The 20,876-nt window shown below is 41.6% G+C and overlaps 1 protein-coding gene across 7 annotated transcripts in view; it reads right to left on the bottom strand.

The window, feature by feature from the left end:
* The window catches only part of ptpn9a (protein tyrosine phosphatase non-receptor type 9a), a 248,321-nt gene that overhangs the window by 39,591 nt on the left and 187,854 nt on the right, over nt 1-20,876 (bottom strand). For all 7 annotated transcript variants that reach the window (XM_059946076.1, XM_059946071.1, XM_059946073.1 and 4 more), the window contains 3 exons: nt 13,610-13,700; nt 5,420-5,489; nt 2,183-2,261 (listed from right to left, as the gene is read on the bottom strand). In XM_059946076.1, the coding sequence (XP_059802059.1) occupies nt 2,183-2,261; nt 5,420-5,489; nt 13,610-13,700 (240 nt within the window). The remainder of the gene's footprint in view (nt 1-2,182; nt 2,262-5,419; nt 5,490-13,609; nt 13,701-20,876) is intronic.

Below are 20,876 nucleotides of genomic sequence, written 5' to 3'. Positions count from 1 at the left end.
CTATCTTTCATCCCTATTTTTCCATGGTAGCTTTATATCTTTGTACTGTACTGGTAAAACAAAACAATAAATTTCATAATAAGCCTGATTCATTCCCAAGGCAGGACCGTGACAGGGCTGAGTAGTGGGACACGTTTGGCGTACACAGTAAACAAAATTAATGCTAGTCAGCTTCAAGTTTTGGATTGTTTTGACAAATTCTTCACTACTACAGCATCATTGGATTTGGATCAAAGTGGCACAGAAGACAAGTCAGCATAGTCAACCCAGAGAACTTCACAGCAGCCCGTGAGAAGCACTCAGCAACTGTACTGAGGCCACAGTGATGGGCAGTGAGGCAATGAAGAAGGCTTCAATATGCAAAGCTCGTGTTACCAGCCTCACAATCTATCTTGTTAGAGTCTTGCACCTTATTATTTTCCTGCACTAGAAATTCTTCACAGCTGTCACACATTATTCTGCATTATTATTCCAACTCATCTGCTTGCAATGCTGGGAGCATCCTGAGGGGAGAAGAGGAGATTGATTGGTATGTTGGAGGGAAAGAGAAATCTGCATGTTCTGGATGGACAAAGGCATGTGGGACAACGCCACTGATCTTCAAATTATCCTTTACCAGGGGTTCCCAACTTGGGGTCCATGGACCCCTTGGTTAATGGTAAGGGTCCATGGCACAAAAAGCAAACACGAGGATATCTGCAGATGCTGGAAGTTCAAGCAACACACACAAAATGCTGGTGGAACGCAGCAGGCCAGGCAGCATCTCTAGGGAGAAGTACAGTCGAAGTTTCGGGCCGAGACCCTCCGACAGGACTAACTGAAAGAAGAGCTAGTAAGAGATCTCTTACTAAAGGTTGGGAACCCCTGCTTTAGGGGTGCAGCAACTGGAAACATTGATAAAATTTATCAGCTTTGAAATGGTTTACTATTGACTTCTGCACCAAAGTACAGTAAAATCTTTGTTTTACATACAGGTAGCTTCATCACAACAGGGCACTGAGGCAGTAGAAACAAAAAGCAGAGACAGAATGCGGAATAAAGTCTTACAGTTACAAAGTGCAATGCAGGCAGACAATAAGGTGCAAGGCAACAATGAAGTAGATTGTGAGTCAAGAGTTCACCTTATCATACTAGAGGACTGTTCAATAGTCTTATTACAGTAGGATAGAAGCTGTCCTTGAGCCTGGTGGCATGTGCTTTCAGGCTTTTGTATCTACTGCCCAAAAGGAGAGGGGAGAAGAGACAATGTCTGGGGTGAGTGGCGTCCTTGATTACACTGACTGTTTTAACCGAGGCAGCGAGAAGTGTAGACGGAGTCATGAAGGAGAAGGTTGGTTTCTGTGATGTGCTGAGCAGTGGCCACAAGTCTCTGCAGTTTATTACTATCTTGGGCAGAGGAGTTGCCATAACAATCCGTGACATATCCAGATGGGATTAATTTCTATAATGTATCTATAGAAATCGTTGGAGTTAAAGGGGACGTGCTAAACTTTCTTAGCCTCCTGAGGAAGGTCATTGGTGGGAGGGGATCATGAAGCATCATCTGCAGAGGCTGGACACATACTAACACTCCCAAGGCCAAACCCACAACATACCTTAGCCCTAAGCTCCCACTGGCAGGGATTAGCAAGCCTACAGTCTCGAGGGTACTGGACACAGCCATTGCCAACACTTAGATCTTTGATATGCAGGAGAAAGGGCCAACTGGCCTAAATAACACTGCAATAAAGTGCTCTTGTAAACCACGGGGATCTGGGGAGTAACGTCCTGAAGGGGAGGACAGTGGCATCTGTGGGACTCCGACACACCGTTAAAATAAAAATTTTGTTACGTATAAACACCAAGGTCAATGGAAATTAGAAAGATTACTCAAAGTATTCTGTCCATCAAGTTAACTTTTAACATTTACAAATTCTATCTAAGCACACCCTATTTTAATTCCATTCCAAATATTCATGGTGAAAATTCAAGCAAAGAACAAAAGAGCTACTGTTAAGCAATGATTTACTTGTGTAATCAGAGTAAAGTACATTTGTGGAAATAAATGTGATGTCCAGAAATTAATTTACAGCTAAAGCATCAACATTTCCTGGAGTCAAGAGATTACAATTTCAGGATTACTTGGGTAAAGATGAACATGGTTGTTAAATGCATTATTTCTCACTGAAGCAAGTTCTTTTACCTTGTAGTCATAACAATAACGAGGACTTGCTGTTCCCATACCATTCTCCAAAAGTCATTGTATGTCTTTTCTAATGGTCCTAGAGAAAAAAAAATAGAAAGGCTTAGATTGAAAAGCTGAACATCACAACAATTGGGCCAATTGTCCCAAGCTCCCAGAACGTCAGTACAAGGTAAACAACAATCCACCCTCAGGCTCGTAATCTCGGCAAGGAAAAAACTCAAGCCCAACAATTTCAACCCTCAACCACCTCAGCGAATTCAGAAGGTCATGGTAATCAAGTGTTACCAACATCTCCTTGACAGCAACTTCCCAGACTGTGACTTCCACAGACTGGAAAGAAGTGAGAGACCCGAGTGTATAGGAACATCACCAGCTTCTGGCGATGAATGAATATATTTTAGAAAGAAAAGAAGCTTCTTGCAACTTAACCAATCGATCTCTGATGATGAGCCCCACTGAGTGCCTCAAGTAGATTTATTCTTTCACCAATTATACTGTGGGCCTGAATTGAATACAACAATCAAGGTGAGGATCTAGTACTGATGTTTGGAAATAATGCAAGCCAAAAAGCTGCCTTAACTCCTATAACAGATGCCTTCCAAGCTCTGTTATGTGAATTAAAGACAACTGGGACACAAGGGCTGCCACTGGAGGCAGGAAGCCTTAACATCCAGCCCACTGAACTCAAGAACATTGATCAAACAGCATTCAGACTTCAGATCTAACCTGACAGGGCAGGAAAACTAATACAATGCCAGAATGAAACAGTGGAGCTGTGTTTGGTCAGAATCTTGTGAGCTTTGCTGCTGGTCTCTGCAGACAATGGCCTGCAGAGCACTCATCCTCGGGGTAGGATAAGTATAAGATAGGGAGGGAAAATGATGACCAGGAAAGCTGGACCTCAATGGTCTGAGATCTTGAAACTGATTCTGAACCGGGTTGATTTAAACATCAACTATTAAAGAAAAATATTGTAGATTCTGGGACTGTGAAACAACAGTGAGAGGTCACTGAATTTAAATGTTAACTCTTTGTGTCTTTACAAAGACACTGCTTGATTTGCTGAGTGCTTGAGAGACCCAAGAGATTCTGCAAATGCAGGAAATCTTGATGTTGGATGAAGGGTCTCAGCCTGAAACATTGACTGTTTATTTCCCTCCATAGATGCTGCCTGACCTGCTGAGTGCCTCCAGCAGTTTATTTTATGATTTCCTTAATGGACTTCTGTACTTCCTTAATGATGGGTGAAAAAATATATTGATAATAAAGTATATTGAGTTGAGCCTTTGGACCCTGTTTCCATGCTGCCACGGACAGTTCTGAACAGAAGACTGTGGAATGGTCAAAGAAAACCCTGCTGATAATGAAGCAGGTTAAAAGGTTTGCTTTCCTGAATTGCAAATATCTTCCTTCAACTGCAGCTAATTCCAGCGAGCAGACATTGTTCTTTGTGATCCCAGCTTTTGCACCGTACCTGGTCAAAAGCTGGTACATTCCAAAAGGCATGGTTCTAAGAAGGGGAGATGGTGGGGCATGTTGAGAGTAATTGGAGAAGTATAAATGGTACTGGGATAGACCAATAAAGTACAAAAACACTGAGATCAGAATCTGGTGTATTATCACCGACCGGTATGTGACGTGAAATTTGTTAACTTAGCAGCAGCAGTTCAATGCAATACATAATCTAGCAGAAAGAAAAAAATAATAAGTAAAACATAATAATAAACAAGTAAATGAATTATGTATATTGAACAGATAATTTGAAAATATGCAAAAACAAAAATACCGTATATTAAAAAAGTGAGATAGTGTCCAAAGCTTCAAAGTCCATTTAGGAATCGGATGGCAGAGGGGAAGAAGCTGTTCCTGAATCACTGAGTGTGTGCCTTCAGGTTTCTGTATTTCCTCCCTGATGGTAACAGTGAGAAAAGTGCATGCCTTGGGTGCTGGAGGTCTTTAATAATGGATGATGCCTTTTTGAGACACCACTTCCTAAAGATGTCCTGGGTACTTTGTAGGCTAGTTTCCAAGATGGAGCTGACTAGATTTACAACCTTCTGCAGCTTCTTTTGGTCCTGTGCAATAGCCCCCTGCCTCCATACCAGACAGTGATGCAGCCTGTCAGAATGCTCTCCACAGTACAACTATAGAAGTTTTTGAGTGTACTTGTTGACATGCCAAATCTCTTCAAACTTCTGTCTTGCCATCTATATAACCACATCAATGTATTATACTGAACTTAACTAAAATGCTGGGTAGATCACTACTTGAGCATTGTGTGCAATACTAGTTACCTAACTTTAGGAATGACAGGAAGGTCCCACAGAAGATGCTGAGAAGGTTAACTGCAATGGTTCTAAGGGTGAGTGTTGCAGAAGACAGGGTTAGTCTTCTTTGGAGCAAAAAAGGCTGTAAGGATCATAAACATGAGAAAATCTGCAGCTGCTGGAAATCCAAAGCAGTCCTGATGAAGGGTCTTAGCCTGAAATGTCAACTTTTTACTCTTTTCCATAGATGCTGCATGACCTGCTGAGCTCCAGCATTTTGTGTGTATAGGCCGTAAGGATACTTGCTGGAGGTGAATAAGACCATGATTGGCTGAGATGAGGTGCAGAGCGGGAAAGACAAGTTGGTTTCTAGGTTAACTGGTTACTTTATATTATTAGAATTAGATGGCTGGTGACGTTAATGGGTATTTGAGAGAGAGTAGGTTGCAGAGAAATAAATGGGTGACCTGGTTTGTTTGGAGAGCTGACATGATTCAGTGGCCTGCATAGCTGACTTCTGTGTTACAGGAAAGTGATCTCATTAGCAGATAGTTCAAAGAGCAGAAGGCACAGATTTAAAATTCTGGGCAAGATAGTTATGATCTGGAATTGTTTGTAAGACCAGTGAAATAGAGTTGGTGTCTTCAAAATGTTATTCTTAGGACTGAAAGAAAAAATTCTCCAGAAGTATGGGGGAAAAGGACTAACAGGATTATTCTTCTGGGAGTTGGCACATACTCATTTGGCTCAATGACCTCCAAGTGTTCATTTATTTCACAAGAGAACTATGGAGACATGGCGTGGCAGTCAGGAGATTCCTAGACAATTTGCCAGCTTGTCACCATAGATGAAAAGTCAACATCCCTGTATCTGGCACCAATACCACCATTACCGAGTTACCTAGGTGCCTTAGGATGGCTCCATTTTATTGCTTCAGAAAAGTGAAGTGAGAAATCACAGAAGTTACCTTGTGTGCCAATGTAGGCATTTTTCTGTTTATAACCATCCATGAAACTGGCATTGATATAGTCTGTTCTCTGCAGGAAGAAAACAATTATAAATTACTCCAGCATGCAAACATCATAATTAAATAAGTTAATCAGGGTGACTATTTTATTGAAAATCTTTGCAGTCACTTAGTTCCAGTTCACTCTTACATCAGGTATCATGAAAACACTACGTAAAATAGGTAACCAATTTTTCATTTATTTCCTGCAATAATTATACTTTCAATACTAGCTATACGAATGAAACCTATGAAACTGCACCTGGCTGATGGGACAGTGGTGACAATTACATTACTGATGGAACAACAGCTTTCACATGGGGGCGGGAGGCTAAGTTTATAACTTGGACTTGCTTGAAACCTTCTGTAATGCTGAAGGAATGCTGTACTCATAAAGCTTTATTTCAACAAGGCCTTTTACGTCATGTGCAGGATTCAACTGCATTGTCTGTATTATCCGATACAATACTCAAGTGACGCTATGACACAGAGGATCTAGTTTTCTTTTCCCTGAAGATTAATCCCAGCAAAAACAAAGGATGATGGGACAAGGTGATTGTTGGCCCTACTGAAACCGTCCGTTTCTTGATAATAGCACTGGGAACTTAGATCTCTATTTGACGAATAACATTGAGAATTTAGATCTCCATTCGATGGATATGCAGACCCCTACTGAAAATTCAGAGGGGACAGGGGACTTTCCCAGTCTTCACCTTTACACCATCAAAGCAGAATCACACAACATGGCAAAGGGCCTTTTGGCCGAACTCGCCACGGTGACAAGTCATCTGCCTGAGCTAGTGTTTTTTCCCCTATCCTTCCAAACCTTTCCTTTCCATGTACCTACCTGTCCAAGTTCCAATTGCAGCTGCATCTACCATGTTCTCTGTCTGTCAGCTCACCCACTATCCTCCCTGTTCAAAACCGGTTCCTCAGGTCCCCTTTAATTATTTTCAGAGCGATAAGTTCACTTTATTGTCAATAATTTAAAATGTGCAACTTGTCTCGATTAAGACAGACTTCAAAATTCAAAGACCCCGACACATCCCAAGGACATGCTTGGGATTTAGTGAGGTTTTGTTGACTCTAGTTGACAATATTTTGCCAACTAATCAAACAAACAACTCCTGGGTACAGAGTGAAAGAGTCTCACAAGTCTCCTTTAACTAATTTAGACAGGGGTGACATTCAGTGGAATTTCTACCATTGCACTGTTGAAAATGTGGTTAAGAGGAAACCATCAAAAGCCCATGGTGCAAAACTGCTGATTCCACCGCTTCTGAGCAGAGTTTAGATTAGTGGTCACCAACCTTTTTAAGCCCAAGATCCCCTACCTCGGCCTTAGTGAAAGGCAAGATTGACCCCAGATCGATTAGTTACATGCATGCGCACTGGGGCAGAATAGACCAGAAGTAAACCCCCACAACCCAGAAGTAGAAATAATGTATAAACACCAGGGGTACCCACCCGTCCTTTTTTGTACTGTGGGCCGGTTTAATATTGACAATATTCTTGCGGACCGGCCGAAGGGGGTGGGGGGGGGTGGGGTTAAACAGGACCAGAATACAGCGATACTCGAAGCAAGTTCCTTATGTCCAGTCTATTCCGCGATTTAGTTTACGTGGCTCTTAGCATTTAGCTTCTGTCCCGCTTGCTCACGTTTTTTCCGCTGAACAACTCAACAGGTTTGTTTTTAAGTGCCGGTGCTTGGACTCAAGGTGCTGAAGCAGCTTTGAGGGCTTCATTGCCTCATTAGACAGCCTCCTGGCCCGAACTGCAGCCTCCCACCCGCCCGCCGCCAGATGCCTTGGCCAGGTGTGGTTGGTTGTGGCTGAGGTGAGAGGACAAGGTCAGAGCTGGAGGTTCCTGTACCATGGTTGTGACAGTCGCAGTCCGGAGAGAGCGACCGACCAAGTGAGGAGTGCGACAGGGCGCGCCCGCCCCCCTTGTAGGATCTATCAGCTGACAAAAGTTTGGCTCGAGGGATGACTTTCAGTAGATCGCAGTGAGGTAGCTGCTCTGCTACTTATGAAACCCTGAGCCCGAATTAGGTCGTCTGCGAATACTTTAGCGCCGGGTTCCCCACGAACATTCGGTGTGGTAAACAGGTTTAGAGGTGGCGCCCATCTGTCCGCACGAGGCAGCCAGTTACCCGAGGACAACCAGTGACCCCTGGCACGAGGGTGTCATTGCGTTTAGGTGACTGATGACCTCACGTGGGTTCAAGTTCAACTGTGGGCATGACAGGGAATGAGAAAAGGTGCAGCTGACTCAGATTGTTTCCTCGTGGCTCGGTGGTTGGGGACCACTGAAATACACTGTGTAGTGCGGGGGAACTACACGCATGCGCACTGGGCAGAAAAAACAGAACTAAAACCCCGCAACCCGGAAACAATCTCTCAACAGTATTTGTGTATTTATTTTTCTTATTTCTTTCGGGATCTACTGGGAAAGTCTCAAAGATCGACCAGTTGATTGCCATCGACGGGTTGGCGACCACTAGTTTAGACGGTGTAACACCTTCATTCTGCATAGATGTAAAGAGTACCTTTATACATTGGGATAATGCGAGTGGCCAAGTAACACTGCAGCAGAAAGAACCTCTGGGGGAGGGGGGTGTCTTTTCGAATAGCTTAGTTGAAGTACAGTCTTGGTTGAGGGAGAGGGGACAGAGTTGGTTTGCAGTTCATGTAAGAAGTGTAACTCTGCACATGGTTTTTGTCTAAAGTCACCGCTGCAGTTAAGAGGCAGGAGCTTTCAGGTGACAGGAATTGGAATCATCTTACAAAACTTTGACTGACTTTAGGGAAAATGGAGTTCAGCTGATAGGTTCAGTGAGGATACCATACACAGAAAAAGCAACATATACAGATTGACATTTTAGTACAAAGCGAGAGTAAAATACACAGAAGCCAGAATCAGTCACAAAGTTGTGTATTTGTATGAAGGTAACGCAGAAATTAACCTGGGCTTGCTGCCTGCCAAGGCAATGGGCATTGACAAAGGAAAGCCAGATACAACTGCTCAAATGGCACCCAACCACCTCTTGCATCACCACAGATACCTCTTGATATCTCTGCCTTGTTTTTGCAGTTTTATTTTCTCTCTCTGTTCACTATTGTATTTAATTTATATTGTGTGTGTGTTGACTGTCACTATGTGACTACGATGCTGCTACAATCAAGGTTTTCCTTGTAACTTTATCTCACCATAATTATATTTATGTCAATAAACTTGCTTTGTACCATTTCTCATTAATAAACAATTGCCAGAAGAGCCCTTCTAATTTTGATCACGTTTATTGAACAAAACATCAGCAATAAGAATGAACTGTCAATCATTCTGCCACAATAAGAACATCAGTAGGAGCAGGAGTAGGCCATCTGGCCCATCGAGCCTGCCCTGCCGTTCAATAAGATCATGGCTAATCTGTCCGTAAACTCAGCTCCATCTACCTGCCTTTTCCCCATAACCCTTAATTCCCCTACTATGTAAAAACCTATCTAACTGTATCTTAAATACAGTAAATTGGATAGGCTGGGACCTGTTCTCTGGAATACTGAAGGCTGACTATAGAGGGGTTTATAAAATCATGAGATGAATGGTCACAGTTTTTATTAAGGTAGTTGAGTCTAAAACTAGAAGACATAAGTTTCAGGAAGGACGGCAAAAGAGTTAAAAGTGACCTGCTGGCAACTTTTTCCACTCTTGCGGGTGGCAGATATGTGGAAGTGGTAGATGAGGGTGCAATTACAATGATTAGAAGACAGTTGGACAGATACCTGGATAAGAAAGGTTTGGAAGGATATGGGTCAAACATGGGGAAATGGGGTTTGCTCAAGTTGACAACTTGTTTGGCACTGGCAAGTTGGGCCAAAGGACCTGATTCTATCTGTAAAACAGGGTACAAAGTACTTTCTGTTCATAATATATAAAGTGCAGCACAGGGGTACAATAAAATAAAATGGATTTAGGGAGGAGAGAGGAGAAACTTGTTCAAAGGGTGGTTATAAAAGCAGATTTATTTAATACTTTGACCCCAAGGATCATCAAGACACATCATCTTTGAATAGTGTTATGATGGACAGCATCAGACATATTCCCAAGCATGGTGGCATTCTTGGAGTTCACTGCTAGCCAGCTTCCGACCTCAAGCATCCATCAGCAGAGGGAGAATGACCAATCCTGCACCCCAGTCTCAGAGTTTGAGCTCCAACAAGCTTCATAGGTTCCAGTGCTGCTAAGATGGCACCTCAGCTCTGCTCTTTAAACCAAGAAAACAAAGTTCCATGGCATTTTACACTGCACAGGTGACATACGATTCAAGTATTAATTGGACAAAAAGGGAATCAACAGGAATTAAAAAAATAAGGTCAGATTGACAACCAACTGACCAAAGAAGATGTGATTGTAACATAAGGAATGAGATCCCAGGTAACTTGCCCTGAAAACAAGATACGTGTACCTTTATTTCATGTTGCTGATGGACAAAGGGAAGTTTGTATTTTCACGGCAACTTTCACTTCCCTTTGAGGAAATCTCAAAAGGACTTTTTGTGTTTTAGTCACTGTTATGTTGAGGCAAACCCTATACAATTGGCCCTCCTTATCCGCAGGGGATTGGTTCCGAGACCCCCCCGTGGATACCAAAAACACGGATGCTGAAGTCCCTTATTTAACCTGAATCTTTAGGACCTTTGGTCTTTAGGACCCAGCGGAACCCTGGACTTCAGGACATCAGGGCCTGGTGTAGCTCTGAATCCATGGTGTTTCTGTTCACGAAAATAATCATGATTGCGATTGTAAATAAGGTGAAAGTAATAAAGCAATCAGAAAGAGGTGAAACACCATCGATCATTGGAGAAGCATTAGGCTACAGTCGGTCAACGATCGGAACAATTTTAATGGAGCATTTGAAAGGCCCTGCCCCGATGAAAGCTACAATTATTATTAAACAATGCAGTGGTTTAATTATTGAAATACGTATGTTTCTTAAATGTCTCATATGCATAGAATGGTGAAATATGTACTATACACTAAGAAAAACGTTTGACTAACTGACACTAAACAAAACCAGATGTAGCTGTTCCGACTTCAAATCCAACTTAAAGACAGACTCAGGAATGGAATTCATTCATAACCCAGGGACTGCCTGTACTTTTAAATCATCTCTAGATTACTTATAATACCTTATACAATGCAAATGCTATGTAAATAGTTGTTATACTGTATTGTTTAGGTAATAAAGACAAGAAAAAAATAGTCTGTACATGATAAAACAACTAATGCTGGAGAGAGAACTTCTGGGTTTTTCCGATCCACGGTTGGTTGAATCCGCACATGCGGAATCCGTGGGTAAGGAGGGCCGACTGTAGCTAGTTTGAGTGAAGTAATCTGCCAAAAACAGCAGCATAATGACCTGATAATCTGTTTCAGCAAGGGGATGAATAATGATCAGAATCCAACTACTTACAATGTAGGGTTTTATTTAGTATCTTGTCTTAGATTTTCTCTCCAAATCCACTGCCTTTGTTTTGGGAATATCAACAGAGGCGGTTCAGACTCAGCCTATTGTCATATAAACCAGGGTGCAATGAAATTCCTTGCTCATAGAGAGCTCAGGGTAGACGGTGTGCATGGTATACTGCCCATGTCCAGAGAAGAGTAAACAAATGGCAGGCGAACTGTTTGCCTGGTGTTTATGTTCATCATCACAGCCTTGGGAAGTCCGGGACACTGTCGACACTGACTTAAAGGAGACCACCTATAGTGACACCACTGCTTCCAGCCAGAAGCTAAAGTGACTGGGCGGCTGCCAACAAACGTGCTTCTTGTGTACAGCTGTGATTGACCTCACCACAGGTAACGTGTGTGTGACCATTCTCTGCTCTCCATACTTCACTGGAAAAAATCTCTCTCCTTTATTAGGATGTGGTTTCAGCATGTTCTTACATGAGAACCTTTAAATAGACTCTGCAGGCCGCTGTAACGCTCTGTTTAAATAGGTCTGGATTTCTGAGTCAACAGACTTACTGTAAAAAGAGGCTGTTTGGTGTGAGTCCTGATCCACATCCGACTCTGGCAGCTTTGCAACATTTAGACTAACAGAGCAGTGTCAACAGGCAGGCTGTGTAAATGAAAGCTAGGAACTGGAGGAACACACCCAGAAAACAGGGGCTCTCCTTCCGTAATTGGCCAAAACCGTTCACTCGGCCTCTTATCAACAAAAACATGCAAATGAGTCATTCACCTCAGGAGGGTATAGATGGAAAATTCTGGAAATATCCATCTGGTCAGGATTGGAGATGGGAAACAGAACTGATGTTTCAGTTGGGTACTTGATTACTAATTGAATTGGTTTTGCACAATGTCGTGGGCCCAAGGACCCGTTCCTGTGCTGTACTGTTCTATGCCTTTGACCTTCTTTATGAAAACTCTAAAGATGATTTAAAGATTTGTCACATGTACATCAAAACAAGCAGGGAAATGCATTGCTTGCATCAAATCAAATCAGTGAGGGTCTATATTGAGCAGTCACGGTACTTCCGACAACAACACAGCATGCTCAGAACTCACCAACCCTAACCGTACATCTTTAGAAATGTGGGAGGAAACTGGAGCACCCAGAGGAAACCTACACAGTGAGGGGGAGAACGTACAAACTCCTTACAGGTGGCAGTGGGTATTGAACCCTGATCTTACAGCTGCTGCTGTAACGGTATTGCGCTAACCACTATGCCACTTTGAGCAACAGAGCACTACAAGCACAGAAGTTGATCCTTCTGTCCATCTAGTCCCTGCCAGTCTGGTCTTCCGCCTACTGCCATCTACCTGCATCTGGACCGTAGCCCTCCATACCTCGCACATCCCTGTACCTTACCCAAGCACAGCTCTGTTTTACTCCCCACAAACGATGCCTGGCCTGTTGAGTACTCCAGCATTTCCAGTACATCATCTTTTGACTTTTGCCCTTCTTTGCATTGTAACTTCAATCAGCTCCTGCATTTGCTCAATTTGCAACATTATTAGTAACTTACAGGGTCCAAAGCACACTGGGATGGGAAAGGTATAGAGGTTTTTGTTCTAAAATCAGAAATTCTCATTAATGCAGTAATTCCCATCTTCTGCACCTTTCAAGCATCATAAATGGCTTCCAAAACGGAATAAGGACCTGTTCTTGTCTAATTAGTTGCAAAAGGATTGGATTCTTAATGGCTTCACAGGGTTCACTATTTTGTTATGAGCCGTGTCGTATGTCATCAGCAATTCATGGTCTTTCTATGACCATGGTTGTTCTTGGCAAATTTTTTGAGAGGAGTGGCTTGCCATTGTCAGCTTCTGGGCACTGTTGTCACAAGATGAGTGACCCCAGCCATTATCAATACTCTTCAGAGATTGTCTGCCTGGCGACAGTGGTCACGTAACCAGGACTTGTGATATACACCAGCTGCTCATACGACCATTCACCACCTTCTCCCTTGGCTTCACATAACCCTGATCGGGGGGGGGGGGGGGGAATAAGCAGGAGCTACACCTTGCCCAAGGTGACCTGCAGCCTGGTGGAGGGTTGGAGTGCCCTTCACCTCCTTTAGTAGAGATGTATCTCCACCCCACCAGCCAAGCTCACCGTTTATAAGACCCAGTTACAAAAGGCTAGTGTCGTGGACAAGTTCCTCAGGCCAGTAATGTACCTGCTACATTTCGCTATTAGTCATTACACTTTCCAACTATAAACAGACACTGTCAGAATTTTTTTTAACAATTTGACTAAAAAAAAGGCTCTTGTAGTAATTTATAGTTAATTAAAAGCATTTATCGATGTTATTGTCACTGTACTGACACACGGCTAATTTGATTTCAGTTGGTATTTGCCCACGGGTATCAGAGACCACAAGACTTTCAACATTCTGTCGAGAGCACCAAGGTGCTTTAATTGCAGAATAAAGTGAGGAGACCTGCGGAAACTTATAAGCAGCCAACAAAGTAAAGCTCCACTGTGTCCAAGGGGGATTAAGGAAGCAGGTTCTGGTGATATCACACACAAAGGCTGTGGGTGGGGAAAACAGCTTGATTGAGCAAACCACCCTCAATCCACATAACCTGGAACCAAGTGACTTTTCAGCCTGGAGTGAAGGTTTTAGAGCTCTCTTACCTCATCGTGATTGAGAGACTTTAACTTTACTCTCGTTTGGTCCAAGCACAGTACATCCCCGTATCGGTTCTTCTGTTGATTGTATGGCTGTCTGCAGGCAAGCAAAGAGAGAAAAACCTTTTAAAGCAGGATACATGCCAACATCTCATTCTGTGAGCCAACTATCAGGGAGTTTTTAGCCGCAGGTAGGGGAAAACTATTTCTCCACCAAACCCCCTTTGCCCTGGAGGAAGCCTCGACTATTGCAGAGGATCTTTGGACATTGAATTTTGCATTAGAATCACTTTCCTAGGCCAGCTGAGAACAGTCCTAAAGTTTGTTACAAATGCATTAATAATGGGAAACTTCCATTAAACAGCAAAGTGCACTCGGAGCAGTGGAGATTATGCTGATGGATCGGTGTTTCTAGAGTCAATGCAACTCATTGTAATGGAAGAAGAATTGCATTAATCTTAAGGGGTAAGCAAAAGATTTCAACTGTATCAAAGTATAAACTGCATCTGAGCTGAAATATCCAGCTCATTCAATCACCCTCAGTTCTTGTGATGGAAAATTGAGGGATTTTTGGGTACTGGAAGAATTTAGGCCGATGAACATAGATTGGCCATGGTCATACTGAGTGGCAGGGTAGGGTCATTTTCATCACTATCACTGGGGGAGGTGGTGCAGGAGCTTGAAGACCCACCCCCAATGATTCAGAAATAGTTTCTCCTCTGTAATCAGATTTCTGGAAGGGCCAGGAACCCATGAACACTACAACACAATTCCTTTTGCATTATTTTGTAATTTGTTATTTTATGTCTTTACTCTGTATTGCTGAGACAAAACAACCAATTTCATGTCATTTAAGTCAGTAGTAGCAAATATGATACTGATTCTGAAGTGCTGTTATTGTATGATTAGTTTAAATGAGAGGTTGATGGTCAATGGGCTGAATGGCCAATTTCTGTGCTGTATTTCTCTGTGACTGTGAATGTGGTTGGACACTTAGAAGGGGTGGTAAGGAGAACATAAGGGATGCTCACTTTCTTTAGCCAGGGAGTTCTTAATGTAGTTTTACTAATTATTAGTTTGGCCACAGCCGAAAAACATGCGTAGTTCTGGCCGCTACCTTATCGGAAGGATCTGGTTGCACTAGAGAGGAGATTCACAAAGATGTTGGCTGTAGTGGAATGCTTTAGATACAAGGACAGGCCAGATAGTCTGGATTGTTTTCCTTGGAACTGAGGAATTTGACATTCATATAAAATCATGGGAACCATCAAGAGGACAGATGGCAATAGCACAGGTGTCTAAGACCAAAGAGCATGGGTTTAAGTTGAGGAATTAATAGATATGGAGGGGATTGAGGAAGAATCCCCCCACCCACAGAGGGTGGTTGCAATCTGGTGTACACTGCCTGATGAAGTAATGGAGGTAGAGGGCCTCACAACATTTAAACAGCATCTAAATACTGGTAAATGGTATTAGCACAGATACTTGTCGGTCAGCAGAGACACAATGGGCTGAAAGGCATGTTTCTGTGCTGTATAACACATCCTGGCACATAAACCGAACTGAACCCTTCATGACACTACATTTATGACCACAAACACTACAATCCCACATCTGATTGAGCCACTTAATTATGTAGCTTCCAAAATTACTAGGCATGCACCAACCATAGTATAATCACACAGAAAGTGTGCATGGAGTAGGGAACTCCAAATCTCCCTCGCAATGACTGGCATACACAGAATATATAGTGTTTAACGAGTGCATTTGAAAACTCATATGGTCTTTTACAAAGTATAAAAACACTTTCTAACATGAATTGGAAGCAAGCGTCAGAAGGGATAGTTGAGATAAATTCAATTGCAACTTTCAAAAGATTTGTTGATGAATACTAGATTTCAAATATAAGAGAAAAGAAAGATAGTGGGACTAAATCAGGAGTTCCCAACTTGAGGTCCATGGACCCCTTGCTTAATGGTATTAGTCCGTGGCATGAAAAAGGTTGGGAACCTCAGATCAAATGAAGAACTCTATCAAGGGCTTGACAAGGTATGACAAACCCAAATCACCATCCGTACTCTGTCATTTCATTACTCCAATGAACAAAAAAAGGGAAAAACAAATTAGTTCTAAAATAATAAACCAGACTGTACAATGTTACCACCATTCTGCAGAAACAAAACAAGAAATCCCCATCTTATGATGTCAACTGATCGAAGGAAAACCAAGAATAGTTGATCTTCGTTCAGAGCCACTTCCTCCTGCCACTCAGAAATGTCAAAGCTGACATTAATCAACCCAGACTTCTCACATTCCTTCCAATCAAAGTCAGCATCGTGTTCTCCTGTTGTATCTGGAAACATTCTTTTCTCTCTGCTAAACATCCAGAGAGCGCATAATACAGGTGACCCATAAAAGTGAGGGCACCATTGTATAACAATCCAGAAGAACACAACAGGCTGGTGTGGACTTATGCCATTTGTGGTGAGACACAACCTGCAAAACTTGCCTCGTGTATATTTTGGGAGATACAAGATCAGGTGGGCCTACTAAATAAAAAACACGGAAATCACAGTTCCAGTCCAGACAACCAACTCCGACCTGTTTCATCTTTAAATTTTTTTGGATTATTTGGATTAAGGTAACATTTTCTGAAACAACAGGATTTTGAAATTACTTTATAAACGGCAGGGTCCTTAAGAGCATTGATGTACTGAAGTACATCAATGTACTGATGTACATTGGGTGCATCACCCTGAAAGAGGCAACAAAAATGGATAAAGGTGTACAGCATGCTTGCTTTTCTTCAGCTGGGGTGTTGCGTGTACAAGTTGGGAAGTCAGCTGTATAAAACTTTGGTTTGGCCACATTTGGAGTTTTGTGTGCAGCTCCGGTGTCCACTATAGGAAGGGCGTGGAGATTTTGGGGAGGGTGTTGTAGCGGTTCATCAGGATGTTGCATGGATTAGAGAGGATTAGCTACAAGGAGAGGTTGGATAAACCTCGATTGCTTTACCTGGAGCATCGGAGGCTGAAGGACAAGCTGATAGAAGTATATAAAATTATGAAAGGGTGGAGTTTTCTCCCCTAAGGTGAAAATAGTAAATACTAGGGGTATAGGTTTAAGGTGAGAAGGGGAAAGTTTAAGAGATGCAAGACAAGTGCTTTTCAACACACATAAGATGCTAAGTGCCTGGAACGCAGTAGGTGGTAGAAACAGATATGATAACATCTTTTAAGAGGCATTCAGACAGACACAAACAGGCAGGCAACAGACAATATGGAATACGTGCAGGCAGATGGGATAAGTCAGACCGGCACCATGGTTGACATCAGACACGACAGACAGAACTGCTTGTTCCTGAGCTAAGTTTACCATTATGATATTTGTTTCAAGATGAAGTCAACTGTCCCGATACAGATAGATATATCTATATTGTGCCTATCACACGTCCAACAACTTTATTGGGATAGAATGCAGAGCACAACAGAAGCGAGAAAACACTGACAGTGCACCCAAGGTAATAACTTTACACCAAATACAGAAATGCTGGAAGAACTCAGCCAGAAAAGCAGCAACTTTGAAACAAGAAACCAGTTAACGTTTTAGGTAACTGGTAGCCCTTCCTCAGATCGTGATATAACTTCCATTCTGAAGAAGGGTTTCTAAGCCAAAATGTCAACTGGTTTATCTTTACCCACATGCTGCTTGACTGGCCAAGTTCTTCTGTTCCTGTATCAGATTCTAACAGTTATAGCTTGATGTATTTTCCATCAACTTCAACTTCTATATATCAACTTCAGAAATGCGTGCTCAATCATTAGGAGTTTGAAGAGATTTGGCATGTCAACAAATACATTCAAAAACTTCTATAGATGTACCCGCAGAGAATTCTGACAGGCTGCATCGCTGTCTGGTATTGGGCGGTGGGGGGGCTACTTCACAGGACCGAAAGAAGCTGCAGAGGGTTGTAAACTTAGGTCGGCTCCATCCTGAGTATTAGCCTACAAAGTATCCAGGACATCTTCAAGGAGCCCTGTGTCAGAAAGACAGCGTCCATTATTAAGGATCTCCAGCACCAAGGGCATGCCCTTCTCTCACTGTTACCATCAGGTAGGAGAGGCAGAAACCTGAAGGCACACACTTAGCAATTCAGGAACAGCTTCTTCCCCTCTGCCATCCAATTCCTAAATGGACATTGAACCTGTGAACAGTACCTTACTTTTTAAAACATATATTATTTGTTTTTTTGCATGATTTTTAATCTATTCAATATACGCATACTGTAATTGATTTACTTACTTATTATTATTTTTTCTTCTTCTATATTATGTACTGCATTGAACTGCCAAGTTAACAAATTTCACGAAAGATGCCGGTGTTAATAATCCTGATTCAGATTAAATTATTCTAAAATCAGAGATTCTGCAAATAAACTTATGTTACACTTTGATCATATCAGAGCCAATGATCAGCTCTGTGCTTCAAGGTCGCAACTTGCTTGAAAATAAGTGGCCTTGGAGGTTCCTTTAGGACAGCTATCAGTAAAAATACAAAATAACAAAGCTTCTTGCAAAAAAAAAGAAAAATAGTTCAGGTTAGTGGATTCTATCCATGCTCTAAACACACTGAAGTGTTGGTTCACAATACGGAAATAGTGATGTAAAGTATCATCCCTTTGGACATGAATCTCTCTGGAGTCATTACTTTACAAAATCAAAATCAGACAGAAAGTAAACAGCACTTTAAGATATCTGATTTTGCCCAGGGAGCAATGATATGGGTTCCACATCCATAAACAATTACTCACGAGTTGGTTTAGTATAGAATACCTTCTGATATCAGGAGTCCCTAGTGGAAACTATCCTGAAATTATCATTTCAGATAATCATTAAACACTTGAACACTCTGTGAAAAACTTCCCCCAGTTAAGTCAGTGATAAGAACTTCAAATGGCAAACCCCTTCCTAAGGTTTGCATCATCCACACAGCCACTGCCAAAGTTTAGCACTCTTAACACAGAGTATGCTTTAAATGACCACTTGGAAGGTTTATTTTATCCATATTTCTGAGTATAAAAATGTATTATACAGAAAAGAAACAGACCTACTGATGCAACATAGCCCCAGTTCCTCAGAAAGGCCTGATTAACATCAAGACCCAAATATATGCAAGGTAAAGGAGGTAATTTATTATAAGTGGGTTAAAAAATAAAACATACAATGAACCCACTAATTCATGAAGCACCTGACTGAATTGAAGACTTTGCAGATTTTATCTTTGCTAACGTATTTAATTTTCCAAAATGCAACACTGAATGGTTTCAAAATTGAACAGAATAAACCAAAGCCAACTTGGAAGCAATTATCGTCACTGGACCATCTGACTCATTACATACAATCGCAATGCAGACTATATCAACATTGGTGGACATCCTGAATTACTTCCACACCACAGCAACTGATTGCAAACCTTTGGGATTTTTCCTTGACCGTACACACTGGAGATCTGACCATTAGATCTTACAGAGCCTTACCATTAACTGGCCTGCGGGGGGCGGGGTAGTTGTGGACTCCAGGTTCAGGACCCCTGACCTAAAACATGGACTTAGAATTCTGCTGTAGGGACATGGCAGCCTGTTTTATGAGCCTAGATGGTCCATATGTTGTTTTCACCTTGTCACAATAGGAGAGTGGGAAGTGAGGCGAGAGGCTCCCCATTCTCTACGTGAATATAAAACAACCTGTAGTATTCTATTTTTATATTATTTTGTACACGAGCATTCACCCATAACCCACGTCTTCAGTGGGACACAATGACTCTTATAATAATAAATAAGCAACTCTTATTTTAATCAAAATTATCAATTAAACAATTCATTATTTATTAATAAATAAAACTCTAATTTTAAGACCCTCAAATGACTTTGTCCCTCTCAATTCATTATTCAAGGTGGTGGTTAATAATATATAAACTTTATGATGAATATTGTAAATTGACAAAAATACTCTGACATTCTTCAATACTTAGTACCAGAAAATGATTAGCATCATGATTCTCTATAACACGAAGCCACGTCATCTGCACGTGTTAAGAAGTGTGAGATGAAAAAGAATTGTATTTATTTTATCTCAGCATGACAGCTGGTTAGCACAACACTTTACAGTAGTAGGGACCCAGGTTCAAATCCTCCTGCTGCCTGTAAGGAGTCAGTATGCTCTCCTTGTGACCATGTGGGTTTCCTCCGGGTGCTCTGGTTTCCTCCCGTAGTCCTAATGACATGCCAGTTGGTAGTTTAATTCAGTATTGTAAATTGTCTCGTGATTAGGCTAGGATTAAATTGGGGGTTTCCTGGGTGGTGCAGTTCGAAGGGCCAGAAAGGTCTATCCCACATTGTATCTCAATAAAATAAAACAAAAAAATAAATTTCAGAAGAGCAAAGTTTTATTTTGAATGCTAGAGTTTTTCAAGATGATTTGTAAAGGCAAATTTTTATTAGCCAAACCGCCATAACATGAGAGTTACCTGCAGTTGTAATAACAAGTCTATTTATGACTCACGCAGTTATTGAAATTGGAGACTAGGCATTACAAATCTTTTATCATCCATTTTCTCTATGTGATTCCAGTTCTTTACTTGCTTGAATGCCAAATGTAATGTTCTGTGAACAAACATGCTATATAGTGCACAATATAAATGCAAATTATAAAATCCTGCAGTTGCTGAAAATCTGAAATTAAAACTGAAACAGACTTGACTCAGCAGATCAGTCAGCATCAGTAGAGAGAAACAGAGTTAATGCTTCTAATCAAAGACTTTTCATTGGATCTGGAAAACTGAGCTTGATTTTTTTGCATGTGTAACGTATCACCATCCCTTTACATTTTAAGGGAAACAAAACATGTTTGTTAAAAGTTCCCTGTTGACTTCTGGAGCTCACCCAACTTCCTCTCTTCCCAGAACTGGCATGTGTGTCAGAGAGTAGCACCAGCTGCATTCACTACATTGTGCTCACTGAAGGTTGAAACAGCCGGCATGTACTTTAGGGACTCTGACAATGAGCACAATAAGTAGAAAATTTAAGGAATAAAGATTGGGAATGTGGCCTCCCCATTGCACCAACTGTCAGATCTATTTATATTTAAACCAGTTAGAACCCAATTTGCATATTCTATCAACAACAACCTGCTTTAATAAACAGACAATACTGCAAACACTCAGAAAATCAGTCAGTATAGGTAGAAATATAAAGTTGATGGATCAGTTTGAAACC

The sequence above is a fragment of the Hypanus sabinus genome, chromosome 21 (assembly GCF_030144855.1).
Source record: "Hypanus sabinus isolate sHypSab1 chromosome 21, sHypSab1.hap1, whole genome shotgun sequence".
NCBI lineage: Eukaryota > Metazoa > Chordata > Chondrichthyes > Myliobatiformes > Dasyatidae > Hypanus > Hypanus sabinus.
Note: the sequence above shows the minus strand (reverse complement) of the source record. Positions and strands in the feature narration are given on the sequence as shown.